General features: G+C 34.8%; 1 protein-coding gene across 2 annotated transcripts in view; it reads left to right on the forward strand.

The window, feature by feature from the left end:
- The window catches only part of ASXL3 (ASXL transcriptional regulator 3), a 185328-nt gene that overhangs the window by 96897 nt on the left and 70473 nt on the right, over positions 1–17958 (forward strand). For both annotated transcript variants that reach the window (XM_058556962.1, XM_058556964.1), the window contains 3 exons: positions 3686–3803; positions 4759–4878; positions 15296–15459. In XM_058556962.1, the coding sequence (XP_058412945.1) occupies positions 3686–3803; positions 4759–4878; positions 15296–15459 (402 nt within the window). The remainder of the gene's footprint in view (positions 1–3685; positions 3804–4758; positions 4879–15295; positions 15460–17958) is intronic.

Here is a 17958-nt window from a genome sequence, read left to right on the forward strand (position 1 = left end):
ACCCTTAACGTTGCATCACACAGTCATTAAGATGGCTCTGCAGCAGCCCGCATTCCTCTGCAGGTCAGCATGTTAGGAGAGGGGGATTTTAATACCTTTCCTGGGCAGTGGTCAGGCTCATTTATTTGGGGAGGTGAGGAGCATTGGGAATGGTGTTTAGTAGGTCTCAAAGATTGGTGCCCTCAGACTGAATTTGGTTCACAGTCATCTTTGTTGTGCCTGGCACATTGTTCAAAAACAGGAAAACTCACCTAAAAATCCATTTGTGTTGCTTCTCTTGAGTCATTACTGCCCCCTCCAGTGGAGTATGTTGTTCCCACTCACTTTAGCCATTGTCACTCCCCTCCCCCCCATCATTGTCTTATGCCAGCCTGGTCCAAAAAGCGTTGTGCATTTTTCAGGGGATTGTGGGGAGACACGCAGCACATGTGTGAGTGGTAGATGTGCACGTAGTTGCAGAAATATGATTACATAACCAAAAAACCTATGAATAGCTAGCTTATTTACTGGTAGAATGCATTCCCCACAAGGAGAGACCAGGCATCACTATAAGGCAGGAATCACTACAGGACCTGCCTTGTGGACACGACAAGTGCAAGAATTCTCTTGTTTGGAGCCAGCCGAAACTATCCCAAACATCTCAATTGAGTCAGCATTGTTGTTCCCTCTCCATCCACGTTCTGATCTGCTTGGAGGGTGTTCCCGGTGTCCAGAGTCAAATAAATCCCACTCTCTAGAAAGTGAATTGGAATCTTCAAGGTAACCTAAAATGACTCAGCCTAAAATGTTTATGGATCTAGTAGAGGCAATCAAGATCCCCCTTCTGATAGCTGAACTCGGATACTCCTCAGTTTAACTAGTAGCCTGCTGCTGTACTACTGTGACTAGCGTTATAGTAAACAAAGACTTCCCAATTTTTGCTTATTTGACCCTAGAAATGTTATTTGGGGTCAAATATAATGCTTGTTTTTCAGAGGTAACACAAAAAAGTATGTATATTTTTAATATACTTAAAATAGTCATTTTTCTTATATGGTGAGCATTTAGTTTTGGTCACCTACAGGCACATGGTGTTGCATTTTAGTATTTTAAAAAATATTGTATTCAGAAATATTGTGCAGGGAGCCGGCCCCGTGGTGTAGCGGTTAAGTGCGTGCGCTCCGCTGCTGGCGGCCTGGGTTCGGATCCCAGGTGCTCACTGAAGCACCGCTTGTCCGGCCATGCTGAGGCCGCGTCCCACATAAAGTAGAGGAAGATGGGCACGGATGTTAGCTCAGGGCCAGTCTTCCTCAGCAAAAAGAGGAGGATTGGCATGGATGTTAGCTCAGGGCTGATCTTCCTCACAAAAAAAAAAAATATTGTTCAGATTTCTGAGTAGGAAATACATGTTCACGAAAAAGTCATTGAAATGGGCTCAATATTGATTAGCATTCCCTTATTCCTCCCTTGGCTCCACCTTGACTCTTTAAAATTCAAAATAGCTATGGATTTTTATTTTTCTTATTATATTATTACTGTCATGGTTTCTTTTTGTCCAACTACTAATTTTTCTATAGTAGAGTCTTCTTAGCTCTAAAAATTGAGGACAAATTTTTGTTACTTTAATTATTATTTACCACAAATGCCATAAAGAGGCATGCCATCTTTGACTTCATGATTCCAGCTTCTAGGCCTCTTATTATTTCACCTCTTTTTTTCTTAACCAAGGTTTTCCAAAATACACGTCCCCACTCGGACATAAAATGAATATTTTTAAAATGCCTAATTAGATTGCCAAGTGGAATAGTTGAAATCTATAATGTATTGCTCTTTGTACAGGTTTTATTATTTTGTGAAGTCTTACACAGTGTGCAAAGGTGGGCTAAATTGTAATTTATGGCACTGTGTTGCCTCATTCTGTTTTATTGTTAGATTGATAGGTTAGTGTCTATAGAGTGCTTTGAGTTCTTACACAAGCTAGAGAGATTTATGCAATTATGTGCACACCTTGATGAAAGAAAGAGTAAATGTCTCAAATATTTTATAGCTCACATTCTCTTATTAAATATATTATTAACAGCAAGTAAAGGTGAGGAGGATGGCATCTTATTCATCTTTGTATCTCTTGTCCCCCCACAGTGCCTGGCACTTTATAAAAGCTCAATAAATGTAAGGATTAAAGAGGCTGGCCTGGTGGCATAGTGGTTAAGTTTGCACTCTCTGCTGCAGTGGCCTGGTGTCTGCAAGTTTGGATCCCGGGTGCAGATCTATACACCACTCATCAAGCCATGCTGTGGCAGACGTCCCATATAGAAAATAGAGGAAGATGGGCATAGATGTTAGCTCGGGGCCAATCTTCTTCAGCAAAAAGAAGAAGATTGACAACAGATATTAGCTCATGGCCAATCTCTCTCCTCACCCCCCTCAAAAAAAAAAAGAATTGAAGGGAAGATGTCTCATGTTATCATTAGCAACAGTATCATTTGTAATAGATTTCCCAAGCTATTTACTTTCTCATCTGGTTTTAAATCTCATCTGAATATGCCTCCTCTCATTTAAATGGTATTTAATTTGTCACTTCTGTAATTATTTGATTGCTAAACCTTACAATCAGCAAGTTGGACATTCAGCTAATACCCTTTGCAAATAAAATGGCATCGTTTGACAGCAAGGAGATACAGAGTCAATGCAGTATTTCGGGAGATTGTGACAACTCTTCGTCGAAGAACATTAATCAAGTAACTGAGATGTTATAAAATTGGTAGAAGTTACACAGAAAGCAGGAATAAAAAGGTTCGAGACTGTCTGTGGTCAGCCCTTTAACCTTTGGAGGAGTTTTAGTATTCCTATAACTGTGAATTTAATGTCTTTTCAGTTTTGTGTGCTTAAGACCCTTTTTATTACCGGTAATTTTCCGCATAAATCGATCAGCGAGATAAGCTGTATTTCAAAACTTTTAAATGTCTTTTATTACATTATCATCACTGTGGTTGATTCATTTATGAAACACCAAGCACTCCCGTTTGGAGAGATTTATTCTCGTATCAGTTTTTTTCCTGGATTTGCCAGAACGCCGTCATGTTCGTGTTCTGAAGGTTAATGCCCAAAGTCAAGCAGACAGAAGCCAAGTGCTGCAAGGTTTCCAAGATTGGGACTGATTCCCTTCACAGAAATAAATGATTCCTGCCATGTTCAGTGATTTTGTGCGGCGCTCCCCACGGCTGAGTGAGTGCATCAATACTGTAGTCCTTACCTGCTGTACATACTGATGACACTCAGTGTTAACTTGATTGACTGAGCAGTGCACTGGAGAGGACACACCTGCAGAAAAGTGCAGACACATATATTTTTATCCTGGTCTCGAAACATTTATTTTACATTTATTTTCCTTGGGAGTCATGGTTTCAAATTCCGTGGGCTCTCAAGCCACACTGCTAAGGTAAAACAAACCTTTAAGTGCTGCTTTGTTTTCATAATTATCCCGAAAATGGTCTCAGGTTTATACACTCTGCCAAAGCCTGATTTTATGCTTTTGAGGGAAAGTGACATGAAGGTGACTATTAAGAATCCTGACAAATCAGTGACTCTGTGGAATTTGTCTCTTAAGAGGTTCTGTCTAATCATGGGCAAATTGGATCATTTAATTCAAATATGAAAAATCATTTTGGCTTATTTTTATGTTATATTTTATTATCGTGTTTTGTAGGCTTTGAGGCAGCAGCAGAAAAGAAGAAATGGAGTCTCAATGATGGTCAACAAGACTGTTCCTCGTGTTGTTTTGACACCATTAAAGGTGTCTGATGAGCAGTCGGATTCGCCTTCAGGTAAAAAGCTAAAATGTCGTGTGCTTGGCCAGTTCCTTCCCGGAGGAGACTTCCTCACTGAGAGAGATGTCATGAATTTTCTCTAACACTGAGTAATATTTCCACTTGAGGTTTCATTTAATGTTTTTATACCTCTGACTCTTTCAGTGATTTAAATATATTTTGAATATTTCACTGTTAAAAAAAAAGGCACCAACTTGCTCATCATCGAAGGACTTCATTTGCTGATGTCAGTAGGTGTTAGGAAACTGTGTAGTAGTACTGCTTGTGGATGTTTTTGTTGTTGCTTTGGCTTTGTTTGAATGTTGAACTTTAATGGTGGACCACACGCTGATATGTAATGCCATCAAAAGCAGTTCTTCCGTGAGTGTGAATTTGTTTTTCAGTCCTCTGCTGCAAAATCAGGAATCCTTTATTAGTTTTTGTGTTCTGGCAACATGCTTCTCACCTCAGTGCAGCCCTGACCTTTTCTTCTAATTTACCTTCTGTCACTTTATCAGCCTTGTCCCATTGTATTTATTATAAATTGATGTTTGCATTTTCTATTCCTGCCTCAGCATAAAGTTATTAATAAAGGTATGGTCTCTCCTTTTCAAGCCACTCTTCCTTCATCTCTTTGTTCCTGTCTTGCATTGTCTCTAAATGATATATAGTATTGCTGAAACTTATTTGTGTATTTTTACAAAAGATCTGACATTTCTTTTAAAAGCTATCAGATCAGTGAACGTGTTTTTGACTTCTCTGTTAGGCCGTCTGTTCTTGCTTTTTGTTCTGTTTGATTGATTTATTGGGCTTTTCTCTTTATATCCAGTAGAGGAATCAGACTGTGGCCAAAGGTAGTGTATTAACTGTTAGAAAAGGAGATTATATCTACGGTTTTTAAAACTATTTTAGATTTTTCTTTTCAAGGACAGCAAGAGGAAGATAATGACATAATAACTATTTCCTTTTTTAGGATCTGAATCTAAAAATGGTGAAGCAGACAGTTCAGATAAAGAAATGAAACATGGGCAAAAATCTCCCACAGGAAAACAAACAAGTCAGCACTTAAAACGATTAAAAAAGTCTGGTTTAGGTAAGTGTTCGATAGACTATGACATTTCACATTTTAGAGATTTATATCTTTTTGAATGAAATTGTGGAAAATTCTCAGAACAATTTTTTAATGGTTAAACAAGGAAGTTTAAAAATCTTTTCAATGTGTCTTAACCAAAAAGGGTGCTAAATAAGGAAACATAGTTTCAACAGAATGATCTTAAGCATGTTGCTAAATTCGTGAATGATATATTGGATGAAGCAGAGGCTCAGGTAAGAGATTTAAATGATGTACGTATTCAAGTAATTATCTGCCAAGTCATGATTCTATCTAATGTGCAATGTTTTGTTCCTGCAACTGGTTTTTGCTTTATTGGAATATACTGTATTGGGGAAAAAAATGCAACTTTTATGAAGAGTTCATTGAACTAGAGAGTACATTGTCATTGGAGTCTGCTGCAGTAAAAGCACTCTGCCTTCCTTTTCATCTGTGCTGCTTGAAATTATTCAGTAGTGCTTGTCTGAAAAATAGTGTAAAATTGCTGAGAAGTGTGGGAGACAGAGTCCAAGCGTTTTGCAAGTCAGCACCAGGTTTTCTTCTGAAGATTTCCTTCTGGCTAACTTTTCATCAGGACCTCAATGGCAGCATTCAGGGAAAAAGGAATATGAGAATTAAAAAGATGAAAATAAACATATCCTAGGCTGAACATTTTAATTCTTGACCAAATCTGCCTTGTTGGATGTCTGATTTCTCTCTCTTAGTTATTTCATCTCTGAGTAAGGGTAATGATAATGACCTGGATCATTGTAACATTTTGTAAAATGGTTGGTAGAAACTACAAATTTATTGACCTGAACTTTATTACTGGTTCTGCTACTTACTTTCTTGACAATTTAGGGTAACTCTTATTTGCAGAGTTTATCTGTTTGTAAAATTCAAACAAGATTTTAACCCATTTATTTATTTTTTATTAGTAAAGATTTACCGATTGCCTACTATATACCAGGCATTTTGCTAAATCCTGGGAACAGACTTTCATAAAAAGTCTTTGAAGAGGATTTATATAAGAGATCTTTGGGAAGGCAGAATTTATTTTTGTTTTCAATTCTTTAAAAATAGCATAATTACCTCTTTTGCATCATTTCCAAGGCTAAATTATTTATAGTTATTGTCTAGCCCAAAATGTATGAGTGTGTGTTTGTATGTAACCACACTTACATATACACTGACATATTTTTTTCTAGTCTTTTGAGTGTTGTAAAGTAAATAGTTTAATATGAGTAGCTTCTAGAATAGAAAACTATAATGGGAGAGCGATATGTAAAGAATGTACTAAAAAAAAAAACACCCCCCCTGCAAATACCATGTTATGATACCCTAAGTAATTTAAAAGTCAGTCACCTTCAGTTAAAAATGGTCTGCTACCAACCTCAGGAAAGTCAATACCATATCATGACTTTAAGAAAATTAAAGGTGCAGGGCCCTCCCCATTTATGTACTTAACTCACTTTAGGACTGGAAGTCAACAAGAGAGTGTGCTCTGTTGTCAGGATCTTCTCCAGTGCTCAGGTCTTCAGTCAGGATCTCTTGTTCTGGTTGTTATTACCTAGAAGTCCTGCATGCCACTAAACTCACATCGTAAAAATTGTACAGTAAGAGTATTTCAGCCAACTTGTTAGCAAATTAAAATGATGATAAAGGAGACCACCATGTTCTTTTTAACCTGCTTTCTTTTAGACTGCAAAATAGTAAAAATAATGAAGCTACTTTAATGAAGGAATGGAGAAGTGAAATCATATTCACTGCCCGTATTTAATGTGATGGTCTAAGTGTTTTGACGTAAGTTATCTCATTTAGTCCTCACTTCAGTTATGTACAGTAGAATGATTTCCATTTTACAGTTGAAGAAACTGAGCCCCAGAGGTTTAAGGAGGTTGACCGTAAATGGCACAGCTAAGATACAAGTCAATGCATAACTAGCTCCGAGGTCTAAACTGTTGACCTTGGATATGGTCTGAATGTCAGATCATCTAGCCTAGCCCATATTGGAGACCTGTAGGCACCCCTGAGGAGCAACACAGCACTCTTGACATGATAAGTCAGCCATACGTGTTAAGATGCAGGTACGCTAATTACACCTCGAAGGAGAGCTAGCAACTATAAGATTTCCTGGCTGATCCTGTAAAATCAAACAGATGGCGGAAGAGGGTGGGATTTAAAATAAATCAATTAAGACAAAAATCTGTCAAAAATAAACTGAAGGTGATTACTGAGAGGAATTGTGACTGACTAACCTAACAAGCAGCTGAGTGCAATGCTTATTTTGTGCAGATGAAGTCAGTGATACTTATTAAGCCTCCAATATATGCCAGGTACTGTAAAATGAAAAGTGATAAAACGTGAAAGAAAGAGCCTTAAATGCGAACATCTCCAGACAGTAACCCACATCTCTTTTAGAAAGTAATGTTTTTGATGTTCTGTGACCTTAGGAATCTTACAGACTAAAAGATTCTATATGCTGTGAAGCATTTTAGAATCGGGATGGTAGTTAGTACTCTGTAAGGCATATTTATATACATTTTGCTCTCCCCTCTTTGCCATTAAGTTCTTAATTCCTTGGGAATAGTGACCTTCCTGTCCATCTTTTTTTTTTTTTAATTATTTTATTGAGGTCATACTGGCTTATAACATTGTGTAAATTTCAGGTGTATGTTATTATATTTCAGTTTCTATGTGGACTGCATTGCGTTCACCACCAATTGTCTAGTTTTTATCCATCACCATACATATGTTCCCCTTTGCCCCTTTCACCCTTCGCCCACCTACTTCTCTGGTAACCACCAGTCAGTTCTCCTTATCTATGTATTTGTTTGTTTATCTTCCATATATGAGTGAAATCATACATTATTTTTCTTTCTCTGTCTGACTTATTTCACTTAGCATAGTACCCTCAAGGTCCATCCGTGTTGTCGCAAACGGCATAATTTTGTCTTTGTTTTTATGGCTGAGTAGTATTCCATTGTCTATATATACCACATCTTCTTTATCCATTCATCTGTTGATGGGCACTCGGCCATCTTTGTAGTCCTTTGTATCCCTCTTGTTTCATAGGTGCTAAGTTTTGAATTAATTTATAAGTAACTGAATGGGCCAATAAGTTTGTCTGGATAAATAAGGCATCGTATAGGTTTCAGCATAGTAGCACAGCTGCTTATATACTCTTGAATAAAAATGATTCTGTGCTCTTGGGGAAGGTCATTCCTTGTTGAACCAATGTATAGCTGCAGAACCAGTGCAAAGAAAGATGATCCCATCCAACATCCTGTAGCCAGCCAGACAGAGAGAGCTGGTTTTCCCTCATCTGTTTCTGCCACCAGAGTCAGACATCTAATTCATACAGTTTCTGAAATGTGGTTTTAACCTTCTTTGCCATCTCTAGGTAGAGGTAACTGTATGTAAGTCCTAACCTGTTGAAACCATTCTGAATTAAAACAAATGCTATAAGTTTGTTCTAATTTAAATTGGTAATTCTAAAACTAAATCCAGTCAAAATCAGACTTTTGGGTATAAGTCTAAATTTTCATCCTTGCTGTGAGGTTTCCGTAACAGGATATAAAATACTCCTGATTGTCCCCTGAGTGCTTCTTTTTGGTCTCTGGTAATTACTTAATTTGTCAAATTGCGGGATATTCACCCTATTCAAGGTATAGGTTTCACCTGGGTCTTGGAATCTCATGCATGTAGCCCAAGGCACAATGGACCCCAGTGTATTTCCCGGAGGACTCTGCGTACAGGACCCACCACAGACCTCCTCAGTTCCCTTCATATGCCCAGTTTCCCTGGAGAGGGTTAGGAGCATACAATAAAAAAAATATTGAGCTACAACATCCCTCAGTCATTCTAGTTTTGATGGTGATCTTGAAATTCTTATGAGAAATTTATCACTCAACATAGGAACCCACTACTTTAGACGAAGTTGTTTTGTTTTGTTTTGTTTGTTTGTTCTTAGCCAGGGTTATATATGAAAATTATGAGACTGTTTTTTTTGATTAAGCTCTGATTGAATAGACATGGTAACATGGGGTGAGTGAACACAGTTGAAAAAAATTGATGGATCTAAAGAGTATTTCCTTGATGATGTTATATTTAAAAAACAAACAAAACTTTGTTGGTCCCTCTCCCTTTTCTAAATCATGCATGGTAGAAAACATTGTTCTGATATGCCTAAAAACAAATAATAACAATATCCACAAAAGCTCTTTTATTATCATGTCTTGAAATTTATTATTACAGTAAATATTAGACTACCAAATAATCAGGCAGTAGAAACCACATCCAGTGAGATGAAAGGTAGGTGACAGCTTAAAATGGGATTTGAAGTATGTTTTTCTTGTGTAATCAGTTGTTTTGATATCCTCCCTCCTTGTCTTAGCAAAGGATGAAGCTCCTTTAAAACCTCCCCTATGGAGTTTTCTGTGATAGCCTTGGTACGTTATCATTTCACCATCTTCAGGGCACTTAGAGGATAGATTATGAACATATAAAAAATTATTTAATGATATTCTTCCTTACTAATTGTTTTGTATTAATTTCTCACATCTTTCCCTAACTAAAATGTAAGTTCCTTGAATTAGGGGTCATTGACCTAAACCAGTTTTTAATTATGCTTTTTCCTACCCAATCACACAGTAGGAGTTTAAAAAGTGCTTGCTAAACAAATAAGCTTCTAATGGATGTCTCTGAGGGGTTTTTAATAAATGTCTGCACTAAGCCCAACTTCTGGGATTCATTCCAATATATTTTATTTGGTTTAATCTTTTTGTTGTAAAGAATTACAAGTTTGCTGGTTTCATAAAATGTTACATACTTTTGAAGTAAATTAATGCAGAAAAATAAAAATATAATTTTTATAATACCCTAAATCCTATCATCCAAAATAATTTTCCCAATGTTTTATAAACATTATTTGACATCTCTTAATGTGTACCATAGGCAAAGATCATCTTGGAAAAACTGTATTATAACATTTTAATTAAAGGTACTAAACTTAATTAATTTTAGGCTGAAGAATAAAAAAGAACAGAAGTAAAACCAAAAAACAAAATTGCTAAACATTGCCACAAGATATATTCATATCTAAAAGTTCTCTCCCAAGATATTAAAATATGAAAAACTGAAATAAAAGTGGTTATCTTTTTAACTACTCATTCAATTTCAGACAATATATTATAAAGGATGGGGAATAATTATACTTAGTGTCTCTCCTACCTACATGTTTTTATTAGTTATATTATTTTTTAAACAGGTTGATAACATTTATATTCTATTTTGTAACTAGAATCCCCATAGTTCTTTAACCCGGACAGTATATTTTAATGGGTTCCATGCTCCCCGATAGACTTTTTACACTATTTCTTCATTTGTGAAGACTACATGGACTCATGTTATAGATGATTAGATTTTGTCCTCTGATAAATTTTTTTCTCCCTTAGACTTTTTGAAAGCCTGCTTTTCTTCTCTGACCTCTTTCAGAGTCATTCCAATTTCTGTGAGACAAGGAAGAACGCTGTCATTTTGAACTCTTCCTGTTTTTCTTTGGGTAGTCCCTCTTTGTAACAAAAGGCCCTGGTCTGCCTCTTGCTCCAGAGGGTGTGCTCCTTCCCTCGTGTGAGTGTGTCTCTGTCTCTGTGTGCTCACTTTATGCATAAATCCTGGGTGAGTTCCCTTCTGGGAAATATGAGTCTTTAAGCCAGTAGACTACCCACCCATCAGCACGTGCTCCGGAGTCAGCAGCCTTTGCTCAGATTGGTGGTCTTCGAACTCCCTCTGGTCAAAATAATAGAGAATTTCCCTGACCCTGATTGGACACATTCCCCGTGATTTTTATCGTGAGGTCCAGCCTAGTGTCGTCTTATGTAGCATCGACTCTCACTGTGACGGTTTGGCAATTGTCACTTCTCTTCCCTCCTTCTCTCGACCTTAACTACTTTACACTCTCTAGGGTCCGGGAATTAGATGCTAAAATGACTGCATCTTTGTCTTCCTCTGGATACTGTAGGGAGATGAGGTACCAGCTTTAACAAGATGAGACCATCAGATATAATTGGATTGTTCTTAAGCCAATTAAGAGTAAGTGTGTAAGGATAATTAAAGTGAAATTAAACATCATGTGTGTCAACAAACTGAGTGGTGGGTTCATCTGCTGTGTCTTTGTTCCAAAATTATAAAACATATTTTTACTTAGATGGACATCTTTGAAATAAATCTTCTTTTGACTTTGTTATAAAAGACTGTGTACCTCTCTGAATCTTCTTTTTTCTATGATAGTCTTAAAGATTTTGAAACATTCCAAATAGTAATCAACAGGATAAGGCCTACTTTTCACATTGTCCAAAACACGTTTCTAAATTTTACAATTGTCTCATTTCCCCAGTACTCCCTCCCAAAGACATTCTTGGTAAATGACCTCAACTCATATTCATATTGAGAATATTTAGACCATAAATAAGAATTAAACAAGTTTCTTTCTTACATTTTTCAACATTTCTGTCTCTAGGTTTTGCCTTTGCCGCCTCTGCTGAGAAAAGAAGCTTCTTTCTAATTCTCTTCTTGTGGTCTATTTTGTTTTTCTGTTGTGAAATACTTCAAACATATAGAAAAATACAGATGCTAATAAAGCAGACGTCTATATATCCATCACCTTGACTCAACAAATGTTAGGAGTTTATCAGATTTGCTTTAGATTTAAAAAAAAATAGATACAACTTTTGTACTTTTTTCTGTTTGTGAGATTGGCTGATAATTTTTTTTTCTTATATTATCCTTCTTTGTCTTTATTTTGGAATAAAGCTCATATTAACTTCATAAAGTGAATTGAAGAGTTTTCTTTATTTACCTATTCACTGGAATACGTATAACATGAAGCGATGGGAGACTTCCTTGATGTATTAGTAAAATTCATCTTTACAGCTGTTTATAATATGTGCTTTATGTGTATTTAGGGCAGGGGGGTTGCCTATTCATTTTTTTAAAGTTTTTACAAGGTTATTCAAGTTTTCTATTTCTAAGTTAAATTTGAAATTTTATAAACTTAAAATAGTTTATCTGTCTTCAAAGATATAGGCTAAAGTCATAGTATTATATTATGCTTTTTAAAATCTCTTTTTAATTATATCTACTTTGTAAGTGTATCCCATATCTCAAATTGTGTGCCTAACTTTCATTCCTGTTCCTATTGATTCACGTCATCTCTCACTAGAGGTATACCTATTTTATTAGTGTAATAAAAAGAAAAACAACTTTTTTTTGTTGTTGATGGTCTTCATTGTCCTTCTTTTCTATTTCATGAATGTCTACTCTTATTCCTACGATCTTTCCTTCCTTCTTTCTCAAGTTTTTATTCTATAGTTCATTTATAAAAACTTCTTGATTTGTACACTTAATCTTTGAATTTTCAATATTTTTTCCATTCTCTAATATGACAATTTACCTTTAAAACCAGTTGAGCTGCATTTTACAAATTTTGGCATTGTCATTTAGAATCCAGATATTTTGTAATTTCCATTACAATTTTTTTTCTTTAACTTATGAAATACTTAGAAGTGTGCTTTTGAATGTCCAAATATATAACGGGTGTGGGAGAATTGGAGAGTTGCTATGTTTCTGTTATTGATACCTAATTTTATTTCTTTGTTGACAGAGAGATGAGGTTTTATACTATTCTTCAGTAATTGTTGAGACTCAGTGCTCAGTTTTTTTTGTGTTTGTTTTTTACTGTTCCTTGAGTACTATCAAAAAATTGCTTTCTCTGAAGGGCTCAGAGCAGTGCCCTATGTTAAATTCATTGGTTCAAGATTGATTATTGAGTTGTTAAAGTCATCTGTATTCTTAAGACAAGTTTTTTGTCTGATATCTCAATTTCTGGTAAAATATGTTAAGCCTTCCCACTAGCATTGTGTAATGCCAATTTTTCTTTTTAATTCTCTCAGTTTTAAATTTTGAATACTATGCTGTTTAAATGGGTTCAGGCTTAAGGCATTATATTTTCCCAGTGAATTATTCCTTTTACACTTAAGGAATGATCTTTCTCATGCCCAAAAAGACTTTTTACCTTTGTCTTATCTGATGTTAATATTGTAGTATTGCTTTTTTTGTTGTTTTGAACGTTTACCTAATACTTTTTAGTTTATCTCCTCATTTTCATCTATTCCATGTGATTTTTATTTTAAGTATATCTCTTGTAAGCAGCATGTAATTAGATTGTGTTACTTTTTAAATCTAATATGAAAATCCATTTATATTTATTTTGATTGTGTTGGACTTAATTTTTAAAAATTGTTTCTCCTTTTATACCTTCCATTTGGTTGATTGAGTTTTCCTTCCATGCATTTACTGGAAAGTTATGAGTCTTTTTCATTTCTTCCAATGGCTACCTATAGAGTTTTAACAAAGTAAAGAACTTGTCTGTATCTCTCTTGTTCCCAAACAATGCCAGATTTTAATAGTGCTCTCATTTCATTACACCTTCCCATCTTGCATGCAGTTATTGTCTATTTTATTTCCACTTTGTTTTAACTCTCATTAGTTATCTGTATTATTTTTCACTGTTCATGTTTATTTGGTGTTAGTCATGTCTGTTAGTCTTTTAGTTTACCATTGCTTCTGTAACCCACTCATTCCTTCTTTGATTTAATTTCTTTATTTGTTAAGAACATCCACTATTGGTTATTTCAGCAAGATTCTGTAAGGGATAGAGTTTCCATTTTGGATACTGAAAATGTTCTTGTGTCATTGCTATCATAAGAGACTTTGTTATTAATGAAATTCTAGATTGACACTTATTTTCTCTTGAACCTTTGAAGATATTCCACTATCATCTGTTATTTATTGATGATAAGGTTTCTTTATCTTATTGTCATCCCTTGGAGGTAATCTATTTTTGTTCAAAGTTGTTTTAAGATATTTTTTTTATTTTTGATGTTTTGCGATTTCAACACATTAGATGGAGGAATGGGTATTTATCCTTCCTGAGATTTCGGTATTGCTTTATCTGAGGACTCTTGCCATTTTTTCAATTCTGAAAATTTCAGCCATTAGCTCTGTAAATATTGCCTCTCTGCCACCTGCTGTGTTTTTCATTCCGAAATTCCCATAGATGTGCATCCTGACTGCTTATTCCATTCCCTGTATTTCATCTCTATTCTGTTTTTTGACTGATCATTTTTTATGCTGCATTCTAAATATTTTCATCAACTCTATATTTTAATTATTCAATAATTCTTTCCTGTGCTATGTCTATTGAATATTTTTAAAATTTTTTTAAAAACTAAGTTTTCATTTTTAGAAGTTCCATCTGGTTCTGTTTCAAATTTGCCTATTTTTTTAAATCAGAGTGTCCTGTTTTTTCATAATGGTTTTTATTTCCTCTTTTGTCTCTGATTATTTAAAACAAGGACCAGAAATTTTTTCTCTTGGGGCCAGAGAGTAAATACTGTAGGCTTTGGAGGTCATATGATTTCTGTCACAACTATGCAACTCTGCATTGTAGTGCAAAGGCATACCTAGACAGTTTCTAAACAATTGGTCATGACTGTGTTCCAGTAAGACTTTATTTACCAAAACAGGCATTGGACTGGATATAGCTCATGGGCCATAATTTGCAGACCCTTGATTTAAAGCATAGTCTATTAAAATCACATTCAAGTGGTTCTCTTAGCTCAAGTAACCAAGAGTGGTAACTATTCTGGTTGATGCATCAGCTGACTGTCCCATACATAATCCCTTATGATTGTTTTTTTGTGTGTCATACTTTCAAGTTGTGAACTCTAAATGCAGCCTTCTGTTGGAGGTCAGAGTGCCTTGAGTTGTAGGATTATCCTTCAAAGCATATTGGTATTTCAGACCTTGCAGCTAATATTTTTGTAAAGGATTACTTTTCAAAGTATTACCCTCAAAATACCTTGAATAGGAATCTTCTGAAATAATCCAGCGATTAGTGCTCTTTCTGACGCGTGGGGAGCACACAGCTATCAGCCCCCAGTGCTATCATTATCTCTGTTAAAATAACAGCACTGTTATTATTCTTGTCATTGATCCTAGGTCTTATAGAATCTACAAAAACTGTAGTTGTTACCATTTATGCTCTCAAATTCTTTGGAAATTCTGATTAATTGGAGGATCATAATTAAAATACTTCTTTATTAGACCTGGTGCTACTTTGAGTTAGAAATATAGGTGATGTTGAGTTAAGTATACGTTATGAAAATTAAAGACAACTAAGACAAGACAGAAACACAAAGAAGCTTTGGAGATTTCCTTCTAAAATATCATTTTTAAAAGAGATAGTATTAAACATATTATTGAATATATATATGTTCACTATAAACATATGTATGTATACACATGTGTGTTTTTCCCGGTCTATAGTAAATTCATGCTTCTTGCTTGTTTATTACAGGACACTTGAAATGGACCAAAGCTGAGGACATTGATATAGAAACCCCAGGATCTATTCTTGTCAACACTAACTTGAGGGCATTAATAAATAAACATACGTTTGCTTCCTTACCTCAGCATTTTCAACAATACCTCCTGCTTTTGCTCCCAGAAGTGGATAGGCAGGTAAGTAGAAGTTTTAGACATTTAATATTTGTCACTAGTTATATTATTATGCAGTGTTATTGAAGATGACTGGTATATGGATGGACCATTTATGATAATATAATATATTTGTGTAATTTACATACTTATTGCTAGCATTGGTGTATTTGTTTAATCTGCCAAAACAGAACCATTTTTTATTATCAGTAGTGAGCCAATTCAAATTTTAAAGTACAGCACATTGCTGTAGAGTGAAAACAACAGACCTACTCACATTGGAGAGGGAAAACAAAGAAATCAAACATTCCATTACCAAATAAATCTTTGAAGTAGCTGCTGCATTACCCAGAGGGAATATTGGAGTGCAGCAATAAAAAGCCAGAGTTTCTAAGAAATTATGTAAATGTTTTTATTCTCAACTCTTTCCAAAAAGCATTTAAAATTTATGTTTGCAGTTGCCTTCTGAGAGTCTATCATCATGAATATGATTGCCTATAAATAATCACCTTTTATCTTTTTTTTAGTATAACTAGAAATGCTTTAAGTATATTTTTGTATTTTTGAAAAGCTTCTAAAATAAGGGAATACAAATATAGACCCATAATAGCAGGCATCAATCATCTTCTAAAGCTGTTTCCTTAGAAAAGAAAAGGAAAAAAAGATTTCATCACATAAACTTTTATTAGATTTCACAAAAATTATTAAATGGTGACTAGGAAACACTTCCTTGTGATTCTCATTTCAATAAATTTTCACACTGTATATAGTTTCCAGCTGATGGACATAATGTGTGTGTGTTCATGAATTTGCATCTCAAAATGATAGGTACATCCATAAATTGAAATGGGCAAAATTGATTCAGTATTTCCATATTACTTTGAATAAATTTTCTTAGCTTTTTATTTGATTCTGTTTTCTACTAACTTACCTTAAAATTTGATGAGCTACAGTTTTCTCCCATTCTTATGTATCTCTTTGGTGGAGATTATTGTTCATATTTAGAAAAATATTATTTTGGGTACAATTTTGTTTGATTTGGAGTTTGCCTTCATCCCACAAAAATTTGTTTAATATTTACTATGAATATGATATGTTTTAGGTGCTTTGGAATAATGGAAAGTCAGTAAGTGCCTATTATACGTTTATTGAATCAATTATTAAATATACTCTAGTTGGATACATGAGCTGTATTTGTGAATAATCAAAATATGAGATAGAAATAGGTAAACTTGGGGGCAAAAGCACAAAGTATATTGAGCTTTCATATGCAGAAGGGAAAAATCAGAGACAAATTTAAGATTCTTGAATTGGGCTTGAGATATAGGCAGAATTTGAATAAAATAAATGGAAATATACCAAGTGAAACGTTCAAAGATACAAAATCGAAAGCTAATTTTGTGGGAGTCTGGATTATAGGAAGAAGAGTGCAAATGAGTCTGGAAGGACAAATTGGAAGTCAATTTTGGAATATTTCTTAAGTATCACGCTAAAGAGTCTGAACAGTGTTCTCCCTGTGTTTGCAGTGCAAAAGCCATTGAGGGCTTTTGAGCAGAGCTGTATAATATAATAAGACTGTTACTTTTTAAGAAAATTATCCTGGCATTACTGAAAGGAGATGTTAGGGATGGGAAGCATGAGAGTGGAAAGAGTTGTTAGAAAGCAATTTTAGTTGTTCCAAAAAAGGCAAAATGAGAGCTTGAATTTGGAGAATAGCATTGAAATTAGAGAAGAAGGATAATGCAATCATCATCATCATCATCATCAATCAATCATCATCATCATCATCAATCATCCAGTGGTGGCAATTTTACATTTTGTCAAATAACACTTGAAGCAAGGTATAAGAAGAAGCCACTGATGATTCTTGGGTTTCAAGCTTGTGTGACTGAGAATTGAGTTCAGGCGTTAGGAAAAACTTTATTTTGGGGGGCAAAGGGGAGTTGTTTTATTAGCTACACAACTATTTCCTCCACTTCAGCATATGTGTGGTTTATCTTGTTTACAATTCTATCTCCTCCTTCTGGAATAAGATTTGGCATATATATTTTATTCAACCTACATGTAGCAGTTTCTGTTACTGAGTTTTTTCTAGTCATTGTGAGAAATAGAAATGAATAAGTCACAATACCTGTCCTGAAATATTAGTCAAATTAGTCCTCAAAAATTTAGTCCATTTGGAAATTATTTATTCAAGAAGGATTTACTGATCATGTATTATGTACTACATTCACTTTTCTAAATACAGAGGATACAAGAATGAATCTTGTGGAGGAAGAACAGAGGAGAAAGACAACCTCATGCTGAAATACAATACACTTTGCTCATTACTGGGAAAGAAGTCTAATAACTAGATAATGTCTACACCAAATTTAGTGTAAGATCAGGCAGAATAAAATAATGGTCAAACTATAAAGATAAAGTCCTCTAAAGGCAAAGAGAATGAAGAACTTTAATCTGAAAGTAGTATTGGAGAAGATTTTGTGGTGGAAAGGATACTCTAGTTGAACCTTGAGGACTATT

Source organism: Diceros bicornis, chromosome 16 (assembly GCF_020826845.1).
Source record: "Diceros bicornis minor isolate mBicDic1 chromosome 16, mDicBic1.mat.cur, whole genome shotgun sequence".
In the NCBI taxonomy this organism is placed as follows: domain Eukaryota; kingdom Metazoa; phylum Chordata; class Mammalia; order Perissodactyla; family Rhinocerotidae; genus Diceros; species Diceros bicornis.